Source organism: Rattus rattus, chromosome 2 (assembly GCF_011064425.1).
Source record: "Rattus rattus isolate New Zealand chromosome 2, Rrattus_CSIRO_v1, whole genome shotgun sequence".
NCBI lineage: Eukaryota > Metazoa > Chordata > Mammalia > Rodentia > Muridae > Rattus > Rattus rattus.
This window is the reverse complement of record NC_046155.1, coordinates 193751478-193778539: the sequence shown is the minus strand read 5'-3', so window position 1 is coordinate 193778539 and position 27062 is coordinate 193751478. Positions and strand designations below refer to the sequence as shown.

Sequence of the window (27062 nt, the reverse complement as noted above, 5' to 3'; positions counted from 1 at the left end):
TAGTAGGTATCCACATTTGATTCTATTTAGTCTGCACATCTTCCTGAGAGTCCCCACGTGCTTACCACCCTGTGCTCTGGGAGCCCGGCACACAGTAGGTGTCCATACTTGCTTTCAGGAGAAAGTGTCTGTGAATGCTGTGGATCTGTGACCTTTGGTGAGGATCTTTCCTTTACAGCCCTGCTATTTGGATGGGCCCAGGCTGTGAGGGCCCTGCTTGAAGCTCTGCTCCTACCTCTCGTGGTCTAGCGGTCAGCCTTCCTGATGGCCTTGGCCCTGAGGCTCAAGGACTGACTCACCAGACCAAAAATAAAACTCAGAGTCCAGCTTTGAACTGATGTTTGGTGTGATCTGGGGCTTGTTGTGTACACTCGTTATCTTTGGAGGTTTTTATCTAAAAGCATTTTACACTATCTAGAACTTTTCCTTTCACTTCAGTGACTATCCAGGGGCATGAAGGCTTCATTAAGACTTGCAGAGTCAGGTCTAAAAAGTCATTTTTAGATGGAAACTTTGAATCAAAAATCAGGTTGTTTTCTGTGTTCTTTTTTAAGGATTTTAGATACTTAGGGTATACAGTTTCTCCTCACAGTGTTTGTTCCAGATCTTAATTTTAAAATTCTATCTGAAACTTTTTACTAAGTCTAAGGAAAAAAATGTCTTTTCCCTTTAATGATCTGGGCTTTTATTTTTGAAATTATGGTCTTTTATCTCAAAATTGAGATAGATGTGTTATGCATGTATTAAAAGGCTGCATTTGTTATAAGTAATAGGGAATAAACTTGCTTCTTTGTTTATTTCTTCACAGGGCAGTCCGATGGACCCAATGGTGATGAAGAGACCTCAGTTGTATGGGATGGGCACTCACCCCCATTCGCAGCCGCAGCAGAGCAGCCCATACCCAGGAGGTGCCTACGGACCCCCAGGCGCACAGCGGTATCCCCTTGGCATGCAGGGCCGGGCTCCAGGGGCCCTGGGAGGCTTGCAGTACCCACAGCAGCAGGTCAGTGTTAGCTTTTCTTCTGCCTTCCAGTGCTTAGTTGAGAGCTTTTGTTGTTGTTTTTCTGCTCTTCATTGTTGTAAGGAAGAGAATTTGGGAGTGTTTCTGTGATAGCCCCCCTTTTTTTATTACAGATGGAAAGTTGAACTTGCAATAAAATAGACTCCTCCTCCTCCCTCCTCCTCCTCCCTCCCTCCCTCCCTCCCTCCCTCCCTCCCTTAATGGAAATTGTACTTCCAACAAAGTTGATAAAGCCCCTGCTTGGGGGAAGGCAGTGTTGCTCCTCCTGGTGACCTTGGTGTTCATTTCTGAGGGTAGGCCCCTCAGATGCTGACCTGTGAGAAGATTTCTTAAGGCGAATTTTCCAGTCATTCAAAATTTTGTTGTTGTTTGAGTTAATCTGGTTGTGTTAGCCCAGGCTGCCCTCAAATGTAGTCTCCCAGTGGGGGGATTACAGGTGTATGCCTCCAGCCTGGGTTAGAAGGGTCTCAGGAAGTTACTTTGATTGTGGCATGTTCTAGAAAAGGTCTCAGTATCTCATTTGTAAATTCAGTTAGCCGTTTTGGATAAGAGAGGCTTTCCTGCTCTTACACAGAAGGCTCCAGCTTTTTCTCTCCTCCAGAAACAAGTGGCTTTAACCACATGTGACGTGTGACACCTGCTTCTAGCAGCACAGCTCATGGTCTTCTTGGTTCTTAACCATGTTCGATTGGCCCGAGGAGGCACAGGCCTTGGAAAGGCACAGTTAGATCCAGACTTGTCAAGGTGCTGAGTGACTAGGAACACCAGAAAGGCTATTTATACGGCACCCACGAGCATCCCAAGGAGCATGAGGCTGGTGGGGGCAGCGTTTTACTCTAGACTCGGGTGGGCCTGCAAGCTGGTCCTAAAGCCATGAGAGCCATTAGCAGCCCTTCCTCACTGGAAACTCTTCTCTGGATTTCATAGAAACTCTTCCTTGAGGAAACAAGTCTGGCAAAACTTTTGTTCTCTTCAGAGTCTCTCTAGTAGTCTGAGCTGTCTGCTTAGTTGAGTATTGTCTGCACTTGTCTTGCAGTTACAGAGAAGGATGGAATTAGGTCACTAGGTCAGCTCTTCAGCCCTAGCGTGGCTCCTCAGACTGCTTTTAGTACATTATTGGCAACCTCCCTCCACAGTGCCAAAAGACAACTCTGAGTGCAGGATCATCCTGCTTCCTGTTACCCCAGGTTACCCCTTCTTCTGCCAGGCTTCTTCAGAGTTGTATAGGAGGGTGGGGGTGGGGACTACTAATGCATAAGAAGGCAACAGCTCCCAGCACACCCCTACAGCTCTCAGCTGTTTCCCCTCCCCACCAGGAACCTTGTATTCTTAGAGCTGCCTTCCTCTCTGTGAAGAGAAGCCCATGCAGCAGGGAGCTGAAGGCCTCCCTGTACTTGCACACCACAGAACGGAAGAGGCAGGGACGAGAACAGTGGGCTTCTGCACTGTGATTCTTGTGCCCTTGGCTTCCAGCCTGCTTTTCCCATGATTCCTTGATGAGAAGTTGTGTCATTCCTAGTGAAAATGGAGGGTCCTTTCTCTCTGCCCTAAGGAAGTTCAGGGCTTGTTAGTTTTAGACTGTGGCCTAGTTTGCCACACTAGAATGAGAGCCAAATATAGGAAGTTTGTGAAGAATGACTAGCAAGGAAATTCCTCAAATATGTAGGGTGAAAAATAGGTCTGCAGTAAAATATAATCTTAGTTTTCTTAGCTTCTTGGTTTTGTGTAGCCCCGTGATCCTTACACACTTAGTTGAAAGGATAAGTTGCTGATTACCCATCAAGCATTGCAGCAGATGGCTTCTGTGTGATTTTTGAAAACATTTAATAGTTGTAAGTGTATGTATTTATATATATGTGTGTGGATGTCAAAAGACGGTGGTGGAAACTGTTTCTTCCTCCACGTGGGTCCCAGGATTGAACTCACTTTGTCGGGCTTATTGGCAAGCGTCCCTGGCCCACTGAGCCATCTCTCCTGCCCTCAGCACATTTTAATTAAGATTTTAGTTTAGATATTTACTGCTAAATGAAAAGAAATATCCAATTCAGGTGCATAAATATTTCTGATGATGAAAAGAAAATGGTGCTGCTCTAGCTACAGGAATCTCAAGCTTTCATGCCAAGTTAGTCAAAGTCAGGCCTGTAATCGGCTGTGTGTTAACCCTTTCATTCACTGCAAGATGACCTTGTCCCATTTTGAAATTTCAAAGGCGAAAAATAGTTTGGAATAGCTTTCTTTTTGAATGCTTGCTAACATTATAAAGGAGATAAAACTTGAGGTGTTGATGTCTCTCCTCCCCTTCTGGTACCGTGTGTTGAACCCAGAGCTTCACATGCTGGGAAGCACTCAACCCTGGGGCACAGTCTCTCCCCAGTGCACAGCATTTAGAACACCGAGTCCACAGAACGGAGCGTCTAGGTGGAAACACCGATCGTTACTTGGTCACACTTGCGCGCACATACACACACACACACACACACACACACACATCTTTAGGCTCTGTGTACATGTGCACTTACTTGCATGTGCCTATTTAAGAAAGGTTTTTAAACTGGCTTTAACCTCACAGTGTAGTCAAGAGCAGTCTTGAGCTCCTGATTCTTTTGCCCCTCCCTCCTATATGCTGGGATTAAAGGCGAGTGCCGCCACACTGGGCTTTTGATCTGCCCCCCTCTCCAAGATCTGGAAATTATAAATGTGTATACAGCGGGGTCCAGACACTGTGATTGGCTGTTCATCGTGTCATCTTTCCTTAGGATTAGTGTAACTGGCTGAGCACCGTAGTAGTGTAGGTACAGCAACTAATGTTCTTGAGAGAAGATGTTGGCTGATGATCATGGCATTGCGTATTTATTGAGTGGACATCACACCTCGGCATGGCTTTGCTTTGGATGTCTTCAGAGCTTTATGTGTTTGGTTCGTGAGCCTCTAATGAGCTGAATCTGGTTCATTCAGCATTGCTCATATATCTCTGCAGAGGATTAAAATGCAGGAATTCAACTTTGTAGAGTGAGTCGCCCACTTACCATCCGAGTGGTAATCTGTCCTTGGTTCAGGGGTCACAGTTTGATTCCTGGCTGGCACTCTGCTCCTGTGATAGGAATTTTAAATGAGGATTCCATTAGAACTACAGCACTTACCTTTGTCTCTCGATTAGGAGCAACTGGCCACTGACTATGTGATGTTAGCCTTAACCCCAGTGGTTCTTGTTTTCTGTAGTGGTCATTTTGTTTTTGAGAAGTATGTGTGTCTGACTTATCGAAGCATGGTGTGGTGATAGCCTGCTGCTTTAGTCTTTACTGACTGGAACTAGAGTTGGTTTTTTTTTTTTTGGTTCTTTTTTCGAGCTGGGGACCGAACCCAGGGCCTCGCTTCCTAGGCAAGCACTCTACCACTGAGCTAAATCCCCAACCCCTGAGTTGCGGTCTTCTTCACTTGCTTCTCTCCCACATCATCAGGTAGATACACCCCTAAACAGATCAGCTTTGCACAGTCCCCCCAAAATGTGTCTATTTGGTTTTTTATTGAGGTGAGGGGGAAATGAATTTTCTATGCTTCTGTGAGGAATGTTCTGCCTCTAGGCTTTTGAAACAGACCTGGAGGGTTAGCAGAAGCGTGCTGGTTGATGTCATCCAGTATAGAGCCACACAGAAGTGCAGCTTTAAGCTCGTCACACTTTGACTGAGATTTTCAGGTTTTGTTTTGTTTTTTAACTGAAAGAAACTAGGGTGTTCTTTGCTGGAACAGGTGTGTGGATTAGCAAGGCCTTGCTTCATGTTTTGCAGATTCTGTACTCACAAGTGTTTGTGGACTGTTGACTGAGATTTTAATATAAAATAAGCAACGTTGATAAAGAATAATGGCTGTAGAAGCTGAGGTTTATTGGTGTGGGTAGGTTGCAAACATCTTCAGAGGTCTGGGATTCACGAGGACCATGAGGACTACAAAGACCACCTACCCTGGTTGTTCCCAGCTGGGAAAACTGAAAGAATTAGACATCTGACTAAATGGTTTTATTTTAGTGGTTTTGGTTTTGTTTGTTTGTTTGTTTGTTTTCCTTTTGAAATTATGTCTTGCCAGGTGGCCAGGCTGTCCTGGAACCCAACAGTCATCTCTGCCTGTCTCCCACATGCTGTGACTAAAGGCCTGTGCCCCCACACTTGGCATATGAATATTTTTATGAGAAGAACCCACTTTTTTAGTTTTTACAAAGTGTCTGCATTGTGGAGACGTCTACAAGGAAAATGTGGGATATGATCATTGTTTTAAAAGTGGCCAAATTAAGTAGAAGGTATAACTTTTGTTAAGGTGTTTTATCTGAACATATCAATTTAAATGGAGATAAAAATTGAATTAAAAACAGATTCTTGTGCAGATGACTTAAAATGAAGTGGACACTCTACTCTGTACTGTTAACCATCTCCCTCTCTGGCCACATCTTCCTCACTGCATGCTCATTTCAGAGCAGAAGTGTTTCCATTGGCGCCATCTTTGCAGTAAAATGCATCTCCAAGTGCACAGCAGAGACTTCTAAAAAGGAAACAAATAAAGGCAGCTGAGTGGTTTCCTGGATTCTTACCTGTGTTGTATATATTTTGTATAGTCTAGAAAATTTTTTTTTGCATGTACTTAAAAGTCATATTTTAGAAGAGTTTGCAGAGCTGCTGTGAAAGACGGGCTTTGTGAAGAGAAGACTGCTTCAAACAGTGCTTCCAGATGTGTTTTTGTGAAAGGCTTGTGTTAGGCTCTCTCCATCTCAAGTCTGAAAAGGCGTGGTTCTGTGGTTTTGGTTGTGTCTAACAATGCTCAGTTGTCCTGTTTTTGAGGAGTGTGGTTGAATGAAGGAGGAAGACCTGACATGGGACGGTGGCGAAGAGTCGGTGCCAGGTATGCCTTACACTTAGAATCTGAAGAGGTTTTGTTTCATGGTTGCCTACAAATATTTCCCCATATGTCTTCGTGTGTCCATGCTCATTCGCTGGCCTATAAAACATTTCTGTGACATTTTCCCACATTTTATGTGCATACAAATGCTTCTATGTAGTCCCACAACTACAGAAGATGAGGGCAAGTGTTTTGGTCGTTACAGCTATGAGCTGCGGTGGGGTTCACCGGCTGTGCGGTTCGCACCGTTTTTTGTGGTTGTCCTGTGTGCGCATTGACTTGTCAAGCAGCTTTGCTTTGCTTTGCAGCTGGGATGCTGGGACTTTTCTCACTCATTGGAGACTTGGGTAATGATGGCCTTTCACTGTCTTGGTTGCCTCTGTTGTTCATGCAGTGAATACATAGGTATCTAAGGTTTATAAAAAGACTCATCGACAGGGCACGTGTCTGCTTCCATGAGGAGAGATAGCAGATGCCACCAGCATGGATGCCAGAGTTTCCTGTAGATGGAACTTCCTACTAAGGAAATATTTCTGAAGGAATTTGTAGATCCAGAAATTCCTATTTACTTCTTAAAATGTGGAACTCTTGTTTCTTGTGTTGTAGTAAGATTAAGACACATTTGAAACAGTGTGACATTGTCACTAAACTTGAATTAGAAGAGCCTACTCTGAGTTCTGTGTAGATTTTCAAATCTTTACTTTTTCCTAGAAGTAAGCTGGGATGCAATTAATGAGAAATGTTAGGTGGTAGTGGCTTCCTTTTCGCTTGGTTTGCAGTTCTGCCTTGGCATTTGTTCTTTAGAGAGCATTTACAGTGTTCTAGATATGCTGCAGGCGTGACGTCCTGCCTGCTCTCTGCTGGGCTTTATACTGTTTTCCTTCATGTATGGTCTACTGTGTTCTTATATAAGGAGACTCCGACTCAAGATACCTGCCAAATTTTCCTGGTATAGTTTTAGTTTTTAATTATTTTTTCTGACCAAAGTGCAAGCTTTGAAATATGACATACTGATTTTTATTTCATATGCACTGGTGTTTTGCCTGCGTGTATGTCTTCGTGAGGGTGTCAGGTCCCCTGCAACAGCAGGTACAGGCAGTTGTGAACTGCCATGTGGGTGCTGGGAGCCCGGGTCCTCTGGAAGAGCAGCGGTGCTCTTAACCATGGAGCTGTCTTTTCACCACCTATAATTTTATTTTTTAAAAAAAATATTTATTTTTTTATGTATATGAGCACATATACACCAGAAGATGGCATTGGATCCCATTACAGACGGTTGTGAGCTACTATTGGTTGCTGGGAATTGAACTCAGGACCTTTGGAAGAGCAGTCAGTGCTCTTAACCACTGAGCCATCTCTCCAGCCCTACAGCTTTATTTCCAGTGTATATAAATCATAAGTGATTATTTCAGGTAGTATATTTTAATAAATTTCACTTACTTGCTGTCACCCAAAAACCCAATATGCCATATATGTAAAATTTTTAGCCACACTCTTCCATTGTTCCCTGAAAACAGAAACAAAAGCAAATATAAACTAAAACCAAAACCCCAGAGGATTAACTGAGAGAGAAGTTAAGTGTGGCATTAGGTTGGGTGGCTCTCTAGCTCTGCTGAGGTTGACATCTCTGAAACCAGTTTGATGTCCTGAGGGCTGCTGGGGCTCCCTGTGTTGGTTCCATGTGGCCATAGCGGCCAAGCACACCCCTGCCCCCACCCCTGGTTCTCAGAGTTCCTCCTGTGATGCTCTTGAATGGCTGCATGTGAGAGTTCAAGCACTTCCAAGCTTGTCTGATAGACTAAGTCAGAAAGTCCCCGCACCCTAAAGGACTGAAATTGGTTCAGAATCAGTAGCTGGGACAGCATAGTCCTTGCCAATTAATTAACTTCCTTGTGATTGCAGAAGCTCTGGACCCCACTGTGTTTATGTGCATAACTAAGGGCACTTGGCTGCCACATTTCTTGGTGTGTCTTCCGCCTTCCAAGTAAGGGAGCTGATGACTTTGACTGCAGTATGAGATTTTAGTCTGCTCATTTAATAGTCTTCAGTGTCTTCGGGCTGACGGCTTGACAAATTGTGTTGATGTAACCACTACCCTCAACAGTGTCAAGAGTTTTTTCTAAAACCAAAGGAGTGGTAGTGATTGTTGGGATGAATGATCTTTTAAATTTACTTGTGAGGATATTCTTGGGTAACATGTGTTCTGAACACCTGTCATGTGTTAGACTAAGGCACGCAGAGTGTCTTTCTGATAATGTGGAAAACTGTCAGGCTAACACACTTAGAGTTCCAAAGAAGCAAGGAGAGACCATTGGTTTCTCAGTGGTTCAGAAAATAAGGCTCTTCTGTGAAACACCAAGGTAAATTGTTTAAATGAAGCATGGTTATTCTGAGCGGTCACCATTGTTCCTCTTTAACCCCCAGGAGCTTCATGCCTCGAATTTTGTATGTTAAGATGGGCCTTACCTAAAGGTTATAAAGAAGCCTTGTTCTTTTTTATAGTATGGCTAGTCAGTTAACTTCTTAATGGCAGTTTGATTATTTTATGTATAATAAATTATAGATATTTGCTCTTACAGCCTTGATAAATAACCTTAAAAGTTATTTTTGTGGTTGTGAGTAAAACCGTCCCTCCCTCTCCGTGTCTGTGTGTAACAGAGTCAGAGAGAGGCAGAGATCTATAGATATTGGGTGGGGACTGGAAGAGAGAGATCTCTGTAGAGTCGGTCTTGTATTATCCAAACTTTCTTGGGCCTTGAAAGGAACTAACTCTATGAAGGTATTAGAAATTTCTGGAAGTTTTAGAACTCAGAAATGTGTGTGAGAATTGCATATAAATATGTAACACAGACATCCTTTACATACTTAAAGTAGTTCTGCACCAAATTTGGGTTACTAGATAATTATATATAAGAACATGGGAGTTACCTAGCTTCCCAGTTTCTATGGAGAAATATGTAGAAAACAGACTGTATCTCACAGAATTAGCCAAATTTATCTCTCTGTATTAGTATCGACTCAGTGAAAGAACATTATTTACTAAACCAATGAGCCAATCAGCTAGCCAACCAGACAACCAATCAACCAACCAACCAACCAACTACCCAACCATCCCCCATCAATCTATCCATCCATCTATCCATTCATCCTTCCAGCCAGCCAGCCAGCCATTTATCCAACTAGTCACCTAGCCAACCAGCCATTCTACCAACTGACCCTCAAAGCAGTCTGTTCACCAACAAACCAATCAGCTAACCAACCAGCCAGCCAGCCAGCCAGCCAGCCAGCCAGCCAACCTAGTCAGCCAGCCAGCCAGCCAGCCAGCCAGCCAACCTAGTCAGTCAAGTCAGTCAAGTCAGTCAGTCAGTCAGTCAGTCAGTCAGTCAGTCAGTCAGTCAATCAGTCAGTCAGCCAGCCAGCCAGCCAACAGCCAGCAGTCAGTCAGCCAGCCAGCCAGCCAGCCAGCCAGCCAGCCAGCCAACCTAGTCAGTCAAGTCAGTCAGTCAGTCAGTCAATCAGTCAGTCAGTCAGTCAGTCAGTCAGTCAGTCAGCCCAGCCAGCCAGCTAGCCAGCCAGTCAAACTACTAGCCAGCCAACCAACTAACTAACCAGCCAACTAACCAACTAGCCAGCCAGCCAGTCAACCAGTCAGTCTGTCAGCCAGTGGAGGTGACACTTTAGGTTCGTCGAGGGCTATAATCCAAATCAGCGTTCATAAAATGGCAAACATTCTGAACAAAGTCAGAGTAGTAACAGAACATGCAAATGTTGGAATTAAATTAGAAATCTGTGTTTGGTGAAGTAATTACATTTTGCTTGGTAGTGACAGCAAAACTAGCTTTTCCGGACATTTGCACTGTCTAGTTCCTAGAAGGCTGGGAGGGTATGCTGGGAAGGTACACTCCTGTCCAGATGTACCTCAGAAGCATGCACAGGTGTAAAGGAGCAGACCTTTATGCAGTGCCTTTTGAAGATGGGTCCTGAGGGTTGGCTGTCACAGGATTGTGAGTTTCATCCTAATTGGTTTTAGGAATACCTGGGGAGAAGGGTCAAGAGTAAACCATAGTTGGCATGTGGGCTCCGTGCTTCTCTAAAAAGGGCAGCTAGAAAAGGCCATTCCTTTGGCTTTTAGATCACCTTGCCATTCTGGGTTTGACTCTTGGGTACTGCAGAAGTCACCTTACTCATCTTCCATGTCCCTCTATTCTGGCTTCATGGGAGAAAAGGATTTATTTTCCCATCTTCTTGAGTGTGCTTGCTGTTTGTCGCAGGTCAGGGAGACAGATGGTGGGATTTCTTCCCAGAAGCTGGCCAAATTTTCGAGTAGTGGGAGAGAAAAGGAAAGAGAAGAATTTCCTGGTAAAAAGCTGCTGGGTCGCTGAGGAGAGCTGGCACTTCACTTTGAGGCTTGCTGGCTTCTTCAGTGACGAAGAGCAGGACAATAACCCGATGGCATCTTTGGTCCCAGTCTTCAGGACATTAGATGCATCGTGGCACACTTTGAGTAGTTCCAAGGCATGAGGGAGTTCTCCTACCATGTACCTGCAGATTGGAGAGCAATAAAGCCGGGAGCAGGGGAAGAGGCAGGGGCTTCATCAGGAGTCCACTCTGAGGAGGACATCACCCATGCTGCTCAAAACCACCCAGCAGCCTGCAGCATGGTTACTTTTAAGTCAGCACCTGTAATGAGGGAGACAGAATCAAGACATGGAATGTGTGCTGACCTCAGGGCAGGCAGTGAGCTGGTTCTGGTTGTGGAGGCAGTTTTTTGGTTCTGGAGTATTTTTTTTAAAAAAATGAATTTTTCTTTTCCCAACCCCAGCTCCCAGAATGACAACTTTGAGACTAATTATTTATTATTAAATGCCTAGGCCATAAGCTTTGACTCATTCCCTGACCAGCTTGTAACTTATTTAACCCACTCAGACCATTCTGTGTCTACCACTTGGTTAGTTACCTTGGTTAGTTACCTGCCCTCTTCTTTCTTCATGTCTTTCTGAGCGTCTTCCTCAGTGTCTCATTGAATCTCCCTTATTCTGTTCTGAGTTTAGCTCCTTGCTGGTTTATGACTGTCTATTTGTGGCTCTCTTCAGGTGTCTGTCTTGAATCTCCCTGAGTCCATCTTCTTGCAGGTTTGCATCTTTCTCCTCAGTCCATCTCCTCCAGGATCTCTTGAATCTCTCTTTTATACTCTCACTCTTTCCCAGAATCCTCTTCTTCCTGCCAGTGTCCCATCTCCTATTTCCTGCCTCAGCTCATTGGCCATTGGCTTTTTTATTGACAGGTGACGCTTATAAGAGATTCTACACAGGAGTCTTTGTAAGAACACAGAATGGTTTTGAACAATTCCCAAGTTTCTTTCTTTCTATCAAAAGATTTATTTTATTATTTATTCCTGTGTGTGCCCTTGAGTGTGTGCACAGAGGTCAGAAGAGGAAGGTGGGTACCCTGGTGGTGGAGTCACAGGCCCTGGTGAGCTGCCCATCCTGAGTGATGGGGACTGAACTCTTGTTCTCCGGAGCAGCAGCAGTCACTTTCAGTCAGTGGAGTCCGTCTAGCCCACAGGGAAATGTTCTTGGCTCTGGTATAGATCATCCCGAGAGTCTCAGGGAAGCCTCAGTGCTGAGCGCACATACAGTGGGCTCTGTCTTGCTCGTTCGTGGAGCATCAGTACCCGGTGCTGGTTTCCGATTGATCCTGCATTGAGACTAGAGATGCTGCTACCCGACTTTATGGCTGGTCATGTTTCTAGAATTCTCTCTGGTAGCAGGTGTAGCATGTGAGTAGGAGCAGATGGTTAGAACCTGGAAAGTGGAGTGTGGTTGAATTGAATGTGGCTCACGGGTCATGGAGACTCAAGCCATCATCTTCACTGTAGCCATTTGTGTGTGTATTGCGGAAGACTCGTGGATAGTTCAGATACCATTTCCACAGTGGACAGAGCTCTAGCAGAGCATCCCTGAAGGCCGGAGAAGTGTTCTACAAGAATGTGGCAGAATAGGGTGGGGAACTGGACTCAGCAGTCCTCACCCAAGTTTGTAGCCTAAGTTTGCTGTTCTAGGCAGATATTATCCTCACAGGCTTTACAGCGAGAAGCTCCATGGAGTGCAGCTTTCAGAAAGAGTGCCCTGCAGACCTGGCCATCTCTGTCTGTTTCCTGAGGTAGTAGAAGTTATGCTTTCCCAGGGTGTGTGGCTGCTCCCTCCTTCCATCCCCCCAAATGCTACCCCAACTCTCGGCCCCCCGAAGGGTTTCTCTGTGTAGCCCAGGCTGTACTGGAACCAGCTCTATAGACCAGGCTGACTGCCTCTGCCTCCAGCTTGCTAGGATTAAGGCAGTAAGTGGCTTTCCTAAAGCATCTCTGTGCTTTTGTTCCAGTGGATGGCCTCTGAAGGACTTCCAGGAATTCAGTGGATTAGTCTGTTCTTGTCATTGTCCTCTTTATAGTTCCGGCCTTTATCATTGTTGTGTTTTCCTTTTAGTGTAAGTAAGCCTAAAATTGTCACTGGATGTTAGAGTGACAGTCTCTGTGTCAGGTCTGCTAAGTACCTCCACACTGTCCTTCCTTAACCCTTTTGTGTATCTTTGGTTTTTGTTTTTGTTGTTGTTTTTTTGGTTCTTTTTTTGCATAGTTATGGTAGCTTAACATTTACCAAGTGTAGTCTATCTGGGTCAACATTGGCTTAGTCCTCATGGCCTTCAGAGGAAGATGTTGATACCGTCCTTACAATGCAGGGGAGGAAGCTGAGCGAGCAAGGTTAATCAGCTTCACACGGTTGCTATACAGTAGAGCAGGGGTCCAGTCAGCAGCCCTTGGTCTTTGGGCCCACGCCGGTGTACAATTGTGATTCTAAGAAACCGGGCAAGCGATACTCAGCACCAGTTCACTGGAGTTTTTAAAGGACAGATAAAATCAAAGATGGTTCCCTTTGACTTTGATGTTAGTTTTGTGGAAAGTCTTGTCAGTTAGTACATAGAAGGCTGGCTGTGGGTCTGGAGATGGTCAGTGGCTAAGGGCACACATCGTCCATGCACATGGCAGCTTGGTTCCCAGCACTCACATTGGCATCCACAGAGCTGGTTGCTCCAGCCCCACAGCGTCCGGCACCCCTGCCTCTGCAGGCACCCTCACTCAGGTATGCACACACACATGCAATTAAAATTAAGGCAAGATCTTTATTTTCTGGGTGTTTCCTGTGCAGATGATCATGTCACATGACACATTGCCGCAGTGTGCTTTATGGCCCAGCAGTGCTCCATGGATGGACTGACTATGCCTTGTGCTTCCCATCCTTTACTTGCAGGGAGCCTGTGGTTAATGAGCATATGCGGATGTCTGGGCTCTGGCTCTCTGGGCTTCCCACTGGAGGGTACAGGTGCCGGGTGATGTGGTCATTTGCCTTTAAACCTTGTGCAGCTTCTAAGCTCTCCCACTGTGGTTCCTCTCTCCTGCTTCAGAAATGGGACTTGAGCATTGAGCTTTTTTATTTCCTGGGGTAATAAATATCAGGGCACCTGGCTGATGTCTCTGAGATTGGGGGCCAGCCCAGAGTGATACATATGCAAAGTGGAGACTTGTGCTCCCCTGGTAGAGTGTAGCTCTGAATGTTGTTGGTCCAGAGTCTCTCGGTGTTAGAGAGCTGTTTCGAGTGATGAGGAAACCTTACTGTTAGTAGGTGGTCCTATGGTAGGAATGCTCCTCTCTCTTCCCATACCATGGCTTGTCTTGCTTCATGTTCTGTAGCACTGATCTGGCCTGTCTCTACTCTTCCCCATCTGTCTGTCTGTCCATCCATCCATCATCCATCCATCCATCCATCTTGTAGAGGTCAGAGGCCAGTCTGTAGGAGTTAGTTCTTCCCTTCCAGCCCACATCTCAGGGATCAGATTTAGTTTATCAGACATGGTGGCAAGAGCCATGTCACAGCTCCCCCCCACCCCCCGGTCTTTTTGAAGATCAGGCTCTCTCAGCCCGTGCTTGAAGTAGAGAAATCAATTATTTGAACTAAAGTGGTTCCCTGTGTAAGTAAGCAGTTCACATTATAAGATGAATTTCCCTGCTTTCAGTTTAACATGGGAGTTGAATGTGTGCTGTGTGATCTCCCATCCATCACTGGGAATCCCAAGAGGACCAGCTTGTTGCTGAGGACCTCGGAAGGGAGACTGGGAAGGGTTGAGGCACAGGATGAGAGATGTGAGTCTTGATAGTGAGGGTGAGCAAAGTGTGACCCTGCCTCCCTGCTGAGATGCCTCAGAGGGCGGAACACTCGCCTGGTTGGGGAGGCAGGGCCATCGGCGGGGGAGGCGTTAGTTCACACAGATGAAGGTGATCCTCCTGCTGCCTCCTGTTACCATTGATACAGTGTTCCTTTTGGCTATTGGATTGAGAAAATATTGAGGTCTTTGGTGGCTTGTGAATGTAGTTGTCACCAGCTATTTCTTGGTAATGTGGAGGAGCTGCAAGTGCCTTAGAGAAACAGACCTGCACCCTAGGCACTTGATGCAGTGTGCTGGTGCTGGGTGGGGCTTGATGGTTGTGCTCTGGGAGCAGCTACTACAGGGGGACAGTGTCTAAGAAAAGGCTCCATTAGACCTGGATCTTGCCAGAGAAGATTGTTTTGGGTCTGGGTGAGAAGCACGTTGTTTTCAAGTTCCATTAGCCTTTAAAGACATTTTCCTTTTTCTTTTATTGTGTGAAATTTACAGACGTCTGCACAGTTTATGCATCTACCCCCTACCCCCATGTTTCCTATTCATTTGTATTCTGGTCTGGTGCTTTCCTGCATCAGGTCAGAGAGTAAGTGGGGGTAAAAACATCTAAAATTGATCTAAATAAATCAGTTGAATAAATAAGTAGGATTAAATTTATTCAATTTATTTTTTAAGAGAAGATACTGTCCTTCCACATTTAGAAGCAGCACTAGGTTCCAGAGTAGAGAAAATCCCGTCTCCACAGATTAGAAATATGCGTCTGCTAAAATTGTTTTCCTCAGAGGACATTTCAGAAGGAACACGTGGCTTCCATTAACCTCATTTTCTTCCACCTGAGAAATTATGTTAAACTGGGTCTGTATTGGAGAGCCATGCTGTCTCTATGGCAGTTAAGAAAGAATTCCCACTTAACACTATGGGCTTCAGTGCTGGTGAGTTTCTCATTTGGCAGTGGGATCCTGACAGAAATCTAAAGCAGCATCCAGAGAATGCTGTCAGCTCTCAAGTTTGGACCTGTATTTTTAATGAGGTAAATGTTGTGGAAGTATAAAGAAACTACAGTATAAGAGAAAACCTACTTTTTTTTGGCATCAAGTTCCCTTTTTTCCTACTGGCTTCTCTGCCATTTTTTTCACTTAATTCAGCCATCAGTGTTCACGTGAGTCCGACTGTGTAGGACTCAAAGACTGTCAGTGTGTTCCACATGCTCAGCTTTCTGTTTTGCTGGCCTTGATAATAGCATCATTGCTTCACTTATGACAGATGTAGGCACTGGCTGCAGCCCAGCTCCAAGCTACCTTGATTGTGGTGGGGCCAGTGGGTTGGACAGAGTAGAGTATGGAGAGCATTTCTCATGGTCATGGGTGAGCGTCTGTTGTTTGAGGATTTGAGAGCTGCTCTCTGTACTCCGAATCCAGAACTCTGTTTTACAGCTATTGCAGCAGGGACAAACTCCATGGACGGAGTTTCTTCTGGTATCAAGTGTAGTGGACTTCTCCTGGGCCATGCCTCCAGTTTGTTCCCACACAGAGCTGGCATCCTAAAGCTCTCCTTAGAATGTGTTTGGCCTGCCATGTCTGTGTGTAGGTGAGGAGTCCCTCCTTACTTTTTAAGTCCTTTGCCTGCTAAGTGCCATGGGTTTTGTGTGTCCCTTTTTTGGCGTGCACATCCCTGGAGAAGCTTCTTTGAAAGGTGTGGTAGTGATGGGGATGTGTCCCCAGTGTCAGAAAGGTGCTTTTTACTGTCACTGCTGATTGGTGAGCAGATAGATGTGGAAGTTGGAAAGATTTTCCCCTGAAGCCTTTATCTCTCCTGCCCTGAGTGCCTTCCGGCTTCTGTAGAGACATCCAGGCCTTCACCCTTTGTATGTTGCCCTGTTTTTCCTCCCCTGGAGACTTCAGATGTGTTTGATTCTCCAGCTTCCAAAGCGGTGAGAACTGGAGTCTGTCTTTTCCTGCTTATTTTTCCAGACTCAACCAATGTTAGCTCCATGCTTCTGTGTGTGCTGGGGGTTGGTGTGTATTCTCCTTGATAATGTCAACATTGTAGTTTTCTTTGTTATTACACTTTGGAAGGTTTATTAGTTAATCCTGGATCAACTCTTTACTTTCGGATTATTTTCTTTCCCTTTTTCATCTGTTTATCTTTTTTTATTATTTCTTGGCAGATATTGTTAATTTCCCCACCGTCCTGTTAGGTGCTTTCTTTACTTATTTTTTTTCCAGTTTCATTATCTATAGATTCGTTTTTCATCACAAACTCTTTTCTGATATCATTATCTCTGGAAGAGAGCAGTTCATCTGCCTTTATACACCTTTAGAATAGAATTCGTGTGACTGTATGGTTCTAGTTTCAAAGAGAAAGTTCTGTGTCCTTGGATGGTCAAATGTCCTCGTGGGCCAGATGACGGAGTGGGAATTGAGCCATTTTCCTTGAAGCCCCTCTTGTGCATGCTTCTCCCACTCCTGTGTCCATTGCTTTCAGAGAGGCAGTAGGCTCTGGCCTGCCCGCCTGTTCCCATGGGCTCCTCCCCTGCTGGTCCCTCCAGATGGCAGGCCTCCTCTGACTGAGACAAGACTGTGGTGAGGACAGGGAAGGGGGCTCTGAATTCCTCCTTGCTGGTTGTTTTGTCCAGCTTCTGCCACCCTGTGATTCCTGAATCTTTGGGGTTTTGTGCTTTAATTAGCTTGCTTCTTATCCTCTCACCTAGAACAAATTAAAACATTAATTATCACTTGTCTCTCTGCTTTTCTCCTTCCAAAAATTTTTTGACCTCTTGTCTGCTGCTACCTCAGCTCGTGTTTTCTCTGTCCTGACAGATTTAGACTTTTACCTTTTCATTTTCCTTCCATGGGGGTCCCTTGATCTGCTCATGGAAACCTGCAGAGACATTTTTAGTAAGAGCCGTTCTTACAGATTGTTGTCTACATGTTTGGGTCTCACAGTGTGCCACCTGGTAACACTCTGGCTCTCAAAGTGGCTCCAGAAATGTGTGTGCTAAGAGCAGAGGTGACCAGGAGATGAGCATCTACTGGGGGCTCTGGTTGTCAGGGTGTTGGCCTGAGGAGCTGTGTGAGGTGGGGTGGTCTTTATTTAGATTAAACCAGGAAAAGGTTCAAGGAACCGAGCCTGCACCTTCTGAGTGATTGCTCAGCTGTGCAGGGCAGAGCTGGGAGAGCAGCTGTAGGCTAGCGGGTTCTGTGCCCATCCATTGGAGGCAAGGCTGCTAGGCTTGTGAGTGCCTGTGAGGAGCTCAGGAGAGGCCTGCTGAAAGGGATGATGGGAAGGGAAGCAGTTTCAAGGTGAACTGGGACAAGGGTTAGCAGAGCAGTGCTCTAGGAAGGCAAGGGCCACAGGCTGAATTTTCAGCACCCAGTGGACACTCTCTGTGTGGCTGCCTTCTGCTTTGGTGTGACACCACCTTAGGGCTGCAGATCTGCTGACGGTTTCCCTGGTGCTGAAAGCTGCAGGCCCCTTGATTGAAGTCCTACCTTGCTGGTCTCCACCTAAACCTATTGAAGAATAATCATGTTTTCATAATTGATACAAAAATCTAACAGAGATTGCTAGCTTCACTCCTCAGAGAAAGACAGAATGGCGTGCATCCCAGGCAGAAGGTTTTACTAAAGTCTGTGTTTAATGCAGTTTTTGCAATAAAGAACAGAATGGGAAAAGAACCTCCTGATTTATACTTAAGCAACCCAGAAAATAAGTTAGCCGTAGTAGGGCAATCAAGAATTGTATCTACAGGCACAGCTTCATGATGTCTGTATGTGTGGCCCCATGCCAAGACCAGTGTGAAACTATAAACAACAACAGCAAACTGTTAGAGCAATTACAACAAGTCAACTTTGTATCCTTCTGTGTCAGGAATGAAGAATGAGAGTCCAGCTTCCTGGCCAGTACTTGGCATTCACACTGCTGTTTACAGAGCTTTGCATATGGTCTTTGAAACACTGCGTGCTCTTTCAGCGTGAACCATCTCCTCACTTTTATCAGCCTCGGATGCTGTCTTCCGAGGCTCTGCCACTGTTAACAGTAGGTCTGCAATGAAGCAAGAGATCTTGGAAAGAGCTCAGCTGCAGACCACCATCCTGGCTGGAGAGGTTGCTAAGCTGTGTGCATTTCTGGTGCCCTCCTGGTGGCCTGATCCTTAGGCCTCCTTAAGTTAAAAATACTGGGTGTGTGTGGTCTTGCCAGCTGGCACAAGGCCAGGCTTTTTATATCCTGGTATGGCCTGGGAATGGGGCTCAGTATAGGGGAGGAGCAGGATGGCTTCTCTGGCTGGGTAGGCGGGAGTGTGGGGAGGCCCTGCTGCCTGGCTGTTCTGGTTTTGTTGTCATAAGTAAGATAGAAAAGACATCTGATGCCAGCCCTCCACACGTTATCTTCTGGTCTGATATTTGTTATAGTAGCGCTAACTTTAAAGTATAATTTCCTTTCCCTTTTGAAGCCTGTTATACCATCTGTTAGGGAGAAACTTCTCTGCCTAACTACTTATACTTTAACTAATTAATTGGGCACTGGGTTCCTGGACATATTTATTAAATGTCAACAACTTGGGACATTTAGTCTTTGTTTTTGGAGTTTTATGTCCAGTAGGATTTTCTTAAACTGTCTAGAATATCCTTGGGAGTATGCACACTGCTTTACGTTTTTTATTATGAATTGGTTGATTGGATTGTTCTGAAGGTATCCATTTGTTTCTTCCTCCTCACAGAAGTACCTAGAAAGCTGTTTTCTGTCTCCTTTTCACCCTCCCTCTTCTGGATACTGTTCTACATACTGAAGGGCCAGGCCTGAAGGAAGCACGACTGACTCCCTGCTTGCTTGTGCTACTAGACGGCGGTGCAGTGGGGAACAGTGTTACGGAATTTTGCTGTGAATTCCGTGCAGGCTGTTCCCTGCAGTGTGCAGGTCAAGGGTGGCCCAGTTCAAAGACTTTGCTCTTTAGAGAGCAGAGAGCACAATGCCAGCTACTTATAAAGCCCTGGGGGGCACTTCTGAAGAGACCTTGAGGTGTCTGCCCCTGGAGAAGTGTTCACATTTAGTGTCTTCTGAGAGAGGCAAGCATCTATGGGTGTCCTTTGGGGAGGGAGTGACTAAAGCTCTTAAGGAATACGATTGGTAAGCTAATTGTCACAGTTGGGTGGATCCCAAGGAAGGGACAAGCATGTCATTGGCCCTGACTGATTAACAAGGGGTGGTTATTCACACCCTTTCTCAGATGAAGATGCACTAAAGCATCCTTTTGCGCTGTTCTTCCCCAGGCCTCCTGGCCACAGGCCTTGTGACACTCTTAGGATGGTTTTTCACAGAGTGGGGTTCTTTGCAATTTTAAGTATTCTTTAAAAGTTATTTGTTTGTGTCTTGTGTGTGGTGCATGTATGTGAATGTATGGGTACATGGGAGGCCAGAGCAGGAATCTTCTTCAGCCTCTATTGGCCTTGTTGCCTCGAGACAGGGTCTGTCAATGAATGGGAAGGCATAATTTTCTTTAGGCTGAATGGCCAACCAATTTCTAGGATCTTCTAGTCTCTGCCCCCAGTGCTGGGGTCACAGGTGTGCAGAGTTGTTTCCCACTTTTCTTGTAGGCGCTGGCGATTTGAACTTGGTCTTCATGTTGGCCATAACAGGTAGTCAACTCCTGGAATTGAAGAATATTTTCTGGCAGACTTTAGTGGGTAGCCTTGGCTATAGCCCTGCATGGCAGACTCAAGCTTGCCCCACTCCTTAGCCATGCAGGAAAGATCTTGCTTGTGCATTGTGGAGTCGGCCCGTGCACAGGATGAGCTCTCACTTCGAGCACTTTGCTTCCTTCTTTGGAGATGGAAGCTGTTAGCAGAGAGGTGGGCTTCGTGAGGGTGTGTGAGTGTGTGGGCACATCATGGCAGACCCTTTTGCCTGGCCAGTACGAATTGGTGTGTTTCATTAGAGCTTTTTGGGTGGTCTTAGACTCTAGCATTTTCATTATGACTGAACATTAACAAAATATGGCTGTTTTCCTTCCTGTGGATCTGCTGCTAAACATGAGGATCCGTGTTGTGATCTTTTAATTTGTGGGATGCGAACCCATTAAGATGGGAACTCACGTGGAGGGGTTTGCTGAACTTCCAAGTCAGAGCCCTTTGGAAGGCATGTTGTATGGTGGTGTCACTTTGGAGTAGGCCATGTGAGTGGTGAGAGCCTCGAACTCTACATTTGCTGGGGATGGAGGACACCGTGTCCTTTTCTTTCTCCCGTTCTTAAAGTAGTCTTGTAAAAGATAGAAGAATGTACATGTTTAATGTGGAAAATAGGACCCCATGTGAATGTGCGTGCATGTGTGTGTGTGTGTGTGTGTGTGTGTGTGTGAGAGAGAGAGAGAGAGAGAGAGAGAGAGAGAGAGAGAGAGAGAGTAACACAGCACAGTGCCCTTGTGTTATGCACCTGTGTGCCTGCTGTAGCACCACACAGCAGTCCGCCGTGTGGATTGGCCATGTTCAGTCCAGCACACAGCTGACTGATTTCACTGCTGCTGCAGGAGTGCTGGCAGCTTTAAGGGTCACAAGCTCTTCCTTTAAGAGAATTTCCTAGAAGTGAAAAGAGGGCCACCTAGCCCATGATCAGAAAACAATCAAAATGGAAGCATTGAGCTTCTTTCTACCCACCTGCTGCTTTTAAAAAGTTCTTTCCTGGGTCACCAGAAAGTGCCGCTGGCAGCAAGTGGCCGCATGAGAGGGCTTCCTGGAACTGCTCTGCTTGGGAATGGAATATCTTTTGTGGTTTCATGGTTTCCATTTGGCCTTGGTCTTTCTACCTTCACTCAGAAAGTTTAAGTTTTACCTGCATTTTGTAATGCTCAATTCATAGACTATAAACACAGCCTGTGTGCTCAGAGCACGCCTCTCTGTTTTGTAATCTGTGCTGTTGACTGTAGATCTTAAGAAACTCCTTAGAGGTTATTCTTTGCTTGCTTTTGAATCCAGAATCAAAATTAAAGATATTTTAAAATCCAGAAAGTAGACAAACCCACTGGTCAGTAATTAGTGAACTCAGTAAAAGGCAAATAAATTGTCAGAGGAGAAGGAGAGGAGTTCTGCCTGTGGCAGCTGGGCATGTGCCAGGGACAGTTGTGAAGAAACATGGCAGATGGTAAGTGGGAATACCACATCGTTCTCCATACAGTAAACCCAAAGGCTCAACAACTTTTGGGTGGGAGCAGGTCAGTGTTGAGCATTTGTGGAGAGCATACATGGTCCAGAGCTCTATCACCAGCATAGAAAACCAAAGCAAAAGCCAGGTATGCTGTGCACACCTATGATCCCAGTACTCGAGAGGCATAGGCAGGCTTGTCAAGGTCAGCCTGGTCTACAAAGTGAGTTCCAAGACAGCCAGGGCTACACAGAGAAACCATCTTGAAAAACAAAAGCTACCACTAACAAAAACCAAAGCAAAATGAAAAAGCATATAAACATACCACTGTGAGGCCGCTCCCATCATGAGTGGTGCCACTGCAGAGGTAGGGTGCGCTGCACGGCAGGCTTCCCGGTGGTTGGAAGGACTTTATAGCCTGGGTCTAGTTCATAACTTCTTCCAAGTAGAAACTTAACATGCGCCAGGACGGCCTTTTAAAAGTCAGGGCCTGGCTCATTTACCACCCCGCTTTGAAACCATGTTTACTTTAAAAGTCGAAAGGACAGTATCTGAGGTTTTTCTTTCAATAGGACATGTGATAAGTTTTTTTTTCTATAAAATGCCTATATAATATAAAACAGTAACAAGGCACAAAAGCTCTCCTCTAGCTGTCCCATTGATAGCCACTGCACAAAGCTTCAGAACTTTGCTCATGAACAGCAGACTCTGCCTTATGGGTGTCTGTGTGTTCATAGTGCATAGTGCCAGGTTAGAATAGGCTCCGCGGTACCCGCTGGATTGAGTAAACATCTATGAGGCAAAGAAGCCAGTGAGGAGGAGAACCAGTGACATGGGGGTCTGTGTGTACGAGCGTATCTGCTGGATCTTGGGGCTGAGCTCTAGACTCCAGAGCCGTCTTTGAGGGCAGAAGATACTTGTGGTTATATGGGGTTCAGTGTGCTCCTTGGTATTCATTCCCCAGCCTCTAGTGGCTCTTGGCTTCTGACACAACTATCTTTAATTGTATATTTAGTAAATTACAACAAAACCCAACATTTTAAAAGAAGAATTTCCTGAGAATTCTCTCCTTTCTCTGGTGAATCCAACTGGTTGAGGCTCTGGGTCAGATTTAAGGACTCCCTTTGGAGCTGTCCTGCTATTTGCCATTTCAGACCTGACTTGCCTTTGACATTGTAGCTCTTAATATAATTTAGAGCTGTAGGGTGTCAAGAGTGGGTTTGAACCATGCCTGCATAATGTAATATGGGATTTTGTAAAGATTGCTGAAATTATTTCCTTTGCACTCAGATGACTACGGTAAAGAGCGTTGGCACAGTTCCTTTCTTTGGATATTTATTGGCTGAGTGTTTCATACAGAAAACAGCAATCATGGAAAAGCCAGTGCGTGTACAGAGCTGGTGGGCTTCTTAAACAGTTCTAGACTTGAAGATAGCCAGCCAAACAGCCTGTAGCAGAACTGCCTGCCGGAGAATGGACCCCTGTGGGTAGTGTGGGGCTTGCTGTGGCCTTGAGACTTAGTGGTGTTTTGGGGTGGTTATCTCTTGTTTTAGTTAGGCTGGTGTAGAAAACAGGTAGTTTCAGTTGCGTAAATCTGTATTTTCTTCCTAGTTGGTGAGACTGGTAAGCAAATAGGGACTTTGAATCAGAATGTCATGTTCGAATTGCAGAAGCCTTCCTAAATCTTGTTTCTGTTTTTAAGGCTCTTTTGACTGGAAGTGATTGAGAGCCAGTGAACTAGGCCTTCATTAATACAGTGTTTTCCTAAGAATAATCCTTTCATGACTACATTTCTATCCTGTCCTTTACCAGTAGTATATATTTTTCTGCTGCTGACCACAAGGAAACATGTTGGGACTAACTCAAGATAATTTGGAAGATTAAATTATGATTTAATTAAAACACTCCATCCTGGCCCTGTTAATAACCAATAACTTGTATTCTATTTTCTTGGGGCCCTGAGCTATGCTATTTTAGACCTTGTGGCTAATAATCACTCACCAGACTCAAGGATACACATAGATCTTTGTTCGTCTTCTTGGCATAGCGTTAATACTTAGCATTTCTTTCTCCCTCATTTATGTCCGAGCAGAAGAGGTGTTTATTGAACAAGTCATTTTGAGGGAAAACATAAATGCCTTGGTGAGCTGGGGCAAGGCACAGCTGGAAGCCCGGAAGCTCTCAGTTCACCTTCCACTTTGGTGTTCTGAGGTGCAAGGGTAGAAATGGCTGACTGCTGATTGGTGAGCACACTTCAGTTTCCCTGTCTCACTTTATGACACATTACCTTGTGCCATGTCCTCTGAACGTCAGACATAACTGTACCTCAGAGGCAGACTCTGCGAGGTGGGCTGGATGGCCCTGGTTGGCTCAGTAAGTTCTCTGAGGGTTAAATGAGGTGATACTTGATAGGTAATGTTATAACTCACAGAAAAACTGGATTTTGTATGTGGAAAGTGATGGATATTTTTACAAACTATAGATGTACTTTAGTTATGAATTGTAATGTTAATTGTGTGTTGTAAACCAAAGCTCGCTGGCTAATGCTTATTTTTCTCTTCCTCTTTGGGCAGGGCATAGCACACAGTGCTATGCTAAAATGGGCTGGGAACACAGCTTTGCTTTTTTTTTTGTCTCTCTCTCTCTCTCTCTCTCTCTCTCTCTCTCTCTCTGTGTGAGTCGGAACATGGGATGCCTGCTTGTTCCTGTTCTTCTAGGCCCCAGGCTTCCTGGATTTCTTCTCTACCACAAAGCATGCTGGTTCAGTCCTCAGAACCTCCAGAATTATCTCAGGACTGAGGAAATCTGGACTGCTCTCAGAGCTATGAGTGATTGAGGAGAACCCATTCCGGCCCTGGCATTCCGGTTGCTGTGGACTGTCTGCCTCTGGATATCAGTTTACGTGCCGCCGCAACCCATTGGCTGTGTCTGGATACTTAGGGCACAGTGAGGTAGTTAGTGCTCAGAGAAGTGTTGTTATATGGACAGTTTGCTTATCAAGACGTTGAGGCATGGCTGTTACCCTAGATTACTCTAAGCAACATGACCATCAGAATGACCAGATGGATTAGGCTGTAACACGGATGGGCTCTTATATGGTTGTGTTATCTTGTTAAATTTCCATAAGTTTCTAGAAAGTTTTTGTCTATATTCCAGTACATGTTTGTGGTAAGTTCAGGGTGAATATTTTTATATAATGCTGTATGCTCTATTAAGTTGTGATAGTGTCTTAGTGGTGTGTAAGTTAACATGAAGAAACAAAAAGGTACATTTTAAATTGCAAATGTGTTCTCTTTCATAAGAAAACTTCTTAGTATTATTAAATCATACTTAGTAATCACCAATAATCTTTCATGATGTATGATACTTTTAGAGCCAGTTAATGAGCAGATTGTTTTAGACTTTAAAAAAGCTTGCGACGATCAGGAATGTACAGGATGGGTGTCAGCTGCAAAACTGCTGTCCTGTGTCGGCAGGCGCACGCTCTCGGTCCTCGGAGCGCAGGTGTGTCACTGCAGATGTGCTGGGGCAGGCTGTGCTGCAGCGGTCGAACCTGCCCACGTCCATGTCTTCTCCATGATGGTGGAATGTGTGTTCACTTTACTGTTAGCTTTGTTACTTTCAGCAGCCCTGCTTATGGCAGGGCTTCTGGTGCGAATGGTAAAGGGATTATACTCTTAAGGCAGGTGTTAATGACCAGTAGGAGGTTTCTTAACTGTATGCAGAGTGGTTAAAGCAGTGACATGTTGCTCTCCTCAAACCACCTCAGGGATTTGAGTGAACCCAACTCCAACGTGAATATTTGCCTGCGTAAGATCACAGTTAGAGAGGAGAGCATGGATCCATTGACTTCTATCACAGCAGTTACCTGTGGAGTAGAGGGACTAGCTGGCTGTCTCCTTGTGATGACATAGCTGGGTGACAGATTGAGTCATGGAAATGCCTGCCATCGCCATATGTCACAACAGTGGCAGTATTCACACGGACTGGTTGTGAAGAGTTGCTTGGACAGTGAGCTGTGGAGGTGTCTGGTCCCCAAGTCGCTGTGGGTTATGGTATGGCCACGGTGTGCTGTACTCTTAGAACAGCACCCACATGTATGAAGTGCACACGCATAGCATGATACCACCCATTACTCCAGTCCGTGTACCTGTGAAAAATGGTTGTGAGTGAACAAACACAACACTGCTGCTGCCTGTGACCGCTTGGGCAGTGTCTGCGATGACCACATTGCCCGCAGTTTTCAGGTTCCATGGATGAGAGTAATCTGACATTCCCTTCCAGCCGTCATGGCTACATTTATGTGCAGCAGCTCATTCAGCTTCCTAGCAGTCAGTGAGCTATGTGTTGCTGTTAGCTCCTTTACAGATAGATAATGGGACTATAGCAGGAGAGAGATGGAATACCATTCCCACGCTTTCCTAGTGGATAAACTGTACTGACCCCACTTCGCATGGCCACAGTCCTGCTCTGCCCGTCTGGCATCCAGTGTTCCTTCCTGGTCTCAGAAGAGCACGTGTGTCTGTCCTTGCTCACATACAGGCATGCTTGTAGTGTGCGTGCCATTACCTGTTTATCGTGTTGTGCTAATACATAAAAAGCTGAATAGTGTCAGTGTGTGTGGATAGGGGAATTCATTGCCTACTTTATTGTAAAATGTGTCAGCAAAACCCAAGGGGAAATTGGCAAGAGAAATGGCCGATACAGCTTGAATGGCAAACAGCAGAGGGCCCAGTGTCTGAGGTTGGGACAGGTGTGACATCTCTCATGCCCTCTTAAGATCTGGGTTCACAGAGCCTGTGGCACCTGTGACTGATGGGCACCCTCCTGTGTGACCTTAGCTTGTGTGAAGTATCACTGTGCACAGCATCAGCCCAGGAAGGATTTTGTGGTTGGTCTGTGTTTTAAGTCAGAAATCTAGGGTGAACCTTCTAGAAAGCCCTGTTTGGGTACTGGGAACACCACCATTTTCTAGATGTGGGAACTGAGGATTAGACTAAGGGGAGTTAGGCTTTCTGGTGACACATCATTGCGGTTTTGTGTTAGGGCCCTGTTTCTTCTCCATGATCTCAGGATCAGGAACGGGCTTCCTGGGCAGTCAGGGCAGGGTCCAGTGGCTATATGCCGTGACTAGACACTTGTATCATGGGGTTCCCTGGAGCTATGGTACCCAGAAAGGTCAGCCAGTCCCACTGCTAATGCAGCCTTCTTCCCCCACCCCCTCCGTAGAAAGGGTCTTGTGTGTCCCAGGCTAGCTTCAAACTCACTCTGTGGCCACGGATGACCTTGAAGCTGGGATTATAGGTATGCCCTGCCGGTTCTGGTTGTAATGTTATCACTTGTTGGAATCCCCAGGATAACCATGGGATGGAGGATGTTTCTGACGTTTCTGTTTGGATGGACAGTTCTCAGTGCAGCTGGAGTTGGGAGGCTCTGGCCCCTGCTTGAAGCTGCTTCTGTGCAGCTGGTATGTGCAGAGATGGACGGGCAAGGCGTCCTCAGCCATTTGCCTGGTAGTAAGTGGTCAGTGCTCCTTTGAGGTGTCAGGAGCCATGTGCTGGCGCTGGCTGTGGTCTTTAGCTTTCACTTTAAATGGTGTTGTGATGCTCTGTTGAATGCCCTGGGCCCAGCATCCCATCATTCTTGTTTCTAGGGATGCAGGAGTCAGAGCGGGAAAGCTGCTTCCCTTATGTTAGCAAGCATCCCTGCATCAGCGGCTTGCAGAAGGCTGAGAGGTTTTGGGTTTCTTTTTAAATGTTCCAGTGTTTACTGGCATTCTGTGGTGTAAACGTGCAAAGGGAACTGTTAAAAA

At 45.6% G+C, this 27062-nt stretch overlaps 1 protein-coding gene across 1 annotated transcript in view; it reads left to right on the top strand.

Moving 5' to 3' along the window:
• Nucleotides 1-27062, top strand: part of Arid1b (AT-rich interaction domain 1B) — a 345497-nt gene that overhangs the window by 38579 nt on the left and 279856 nt on the right. Inside the window, 1 exon segment of the mRNA XM_032894759.1 lies at nt 809-1003. Coding sequence (XP_032750650.1) covers nt 809-1003 — 195 coding nt within the window.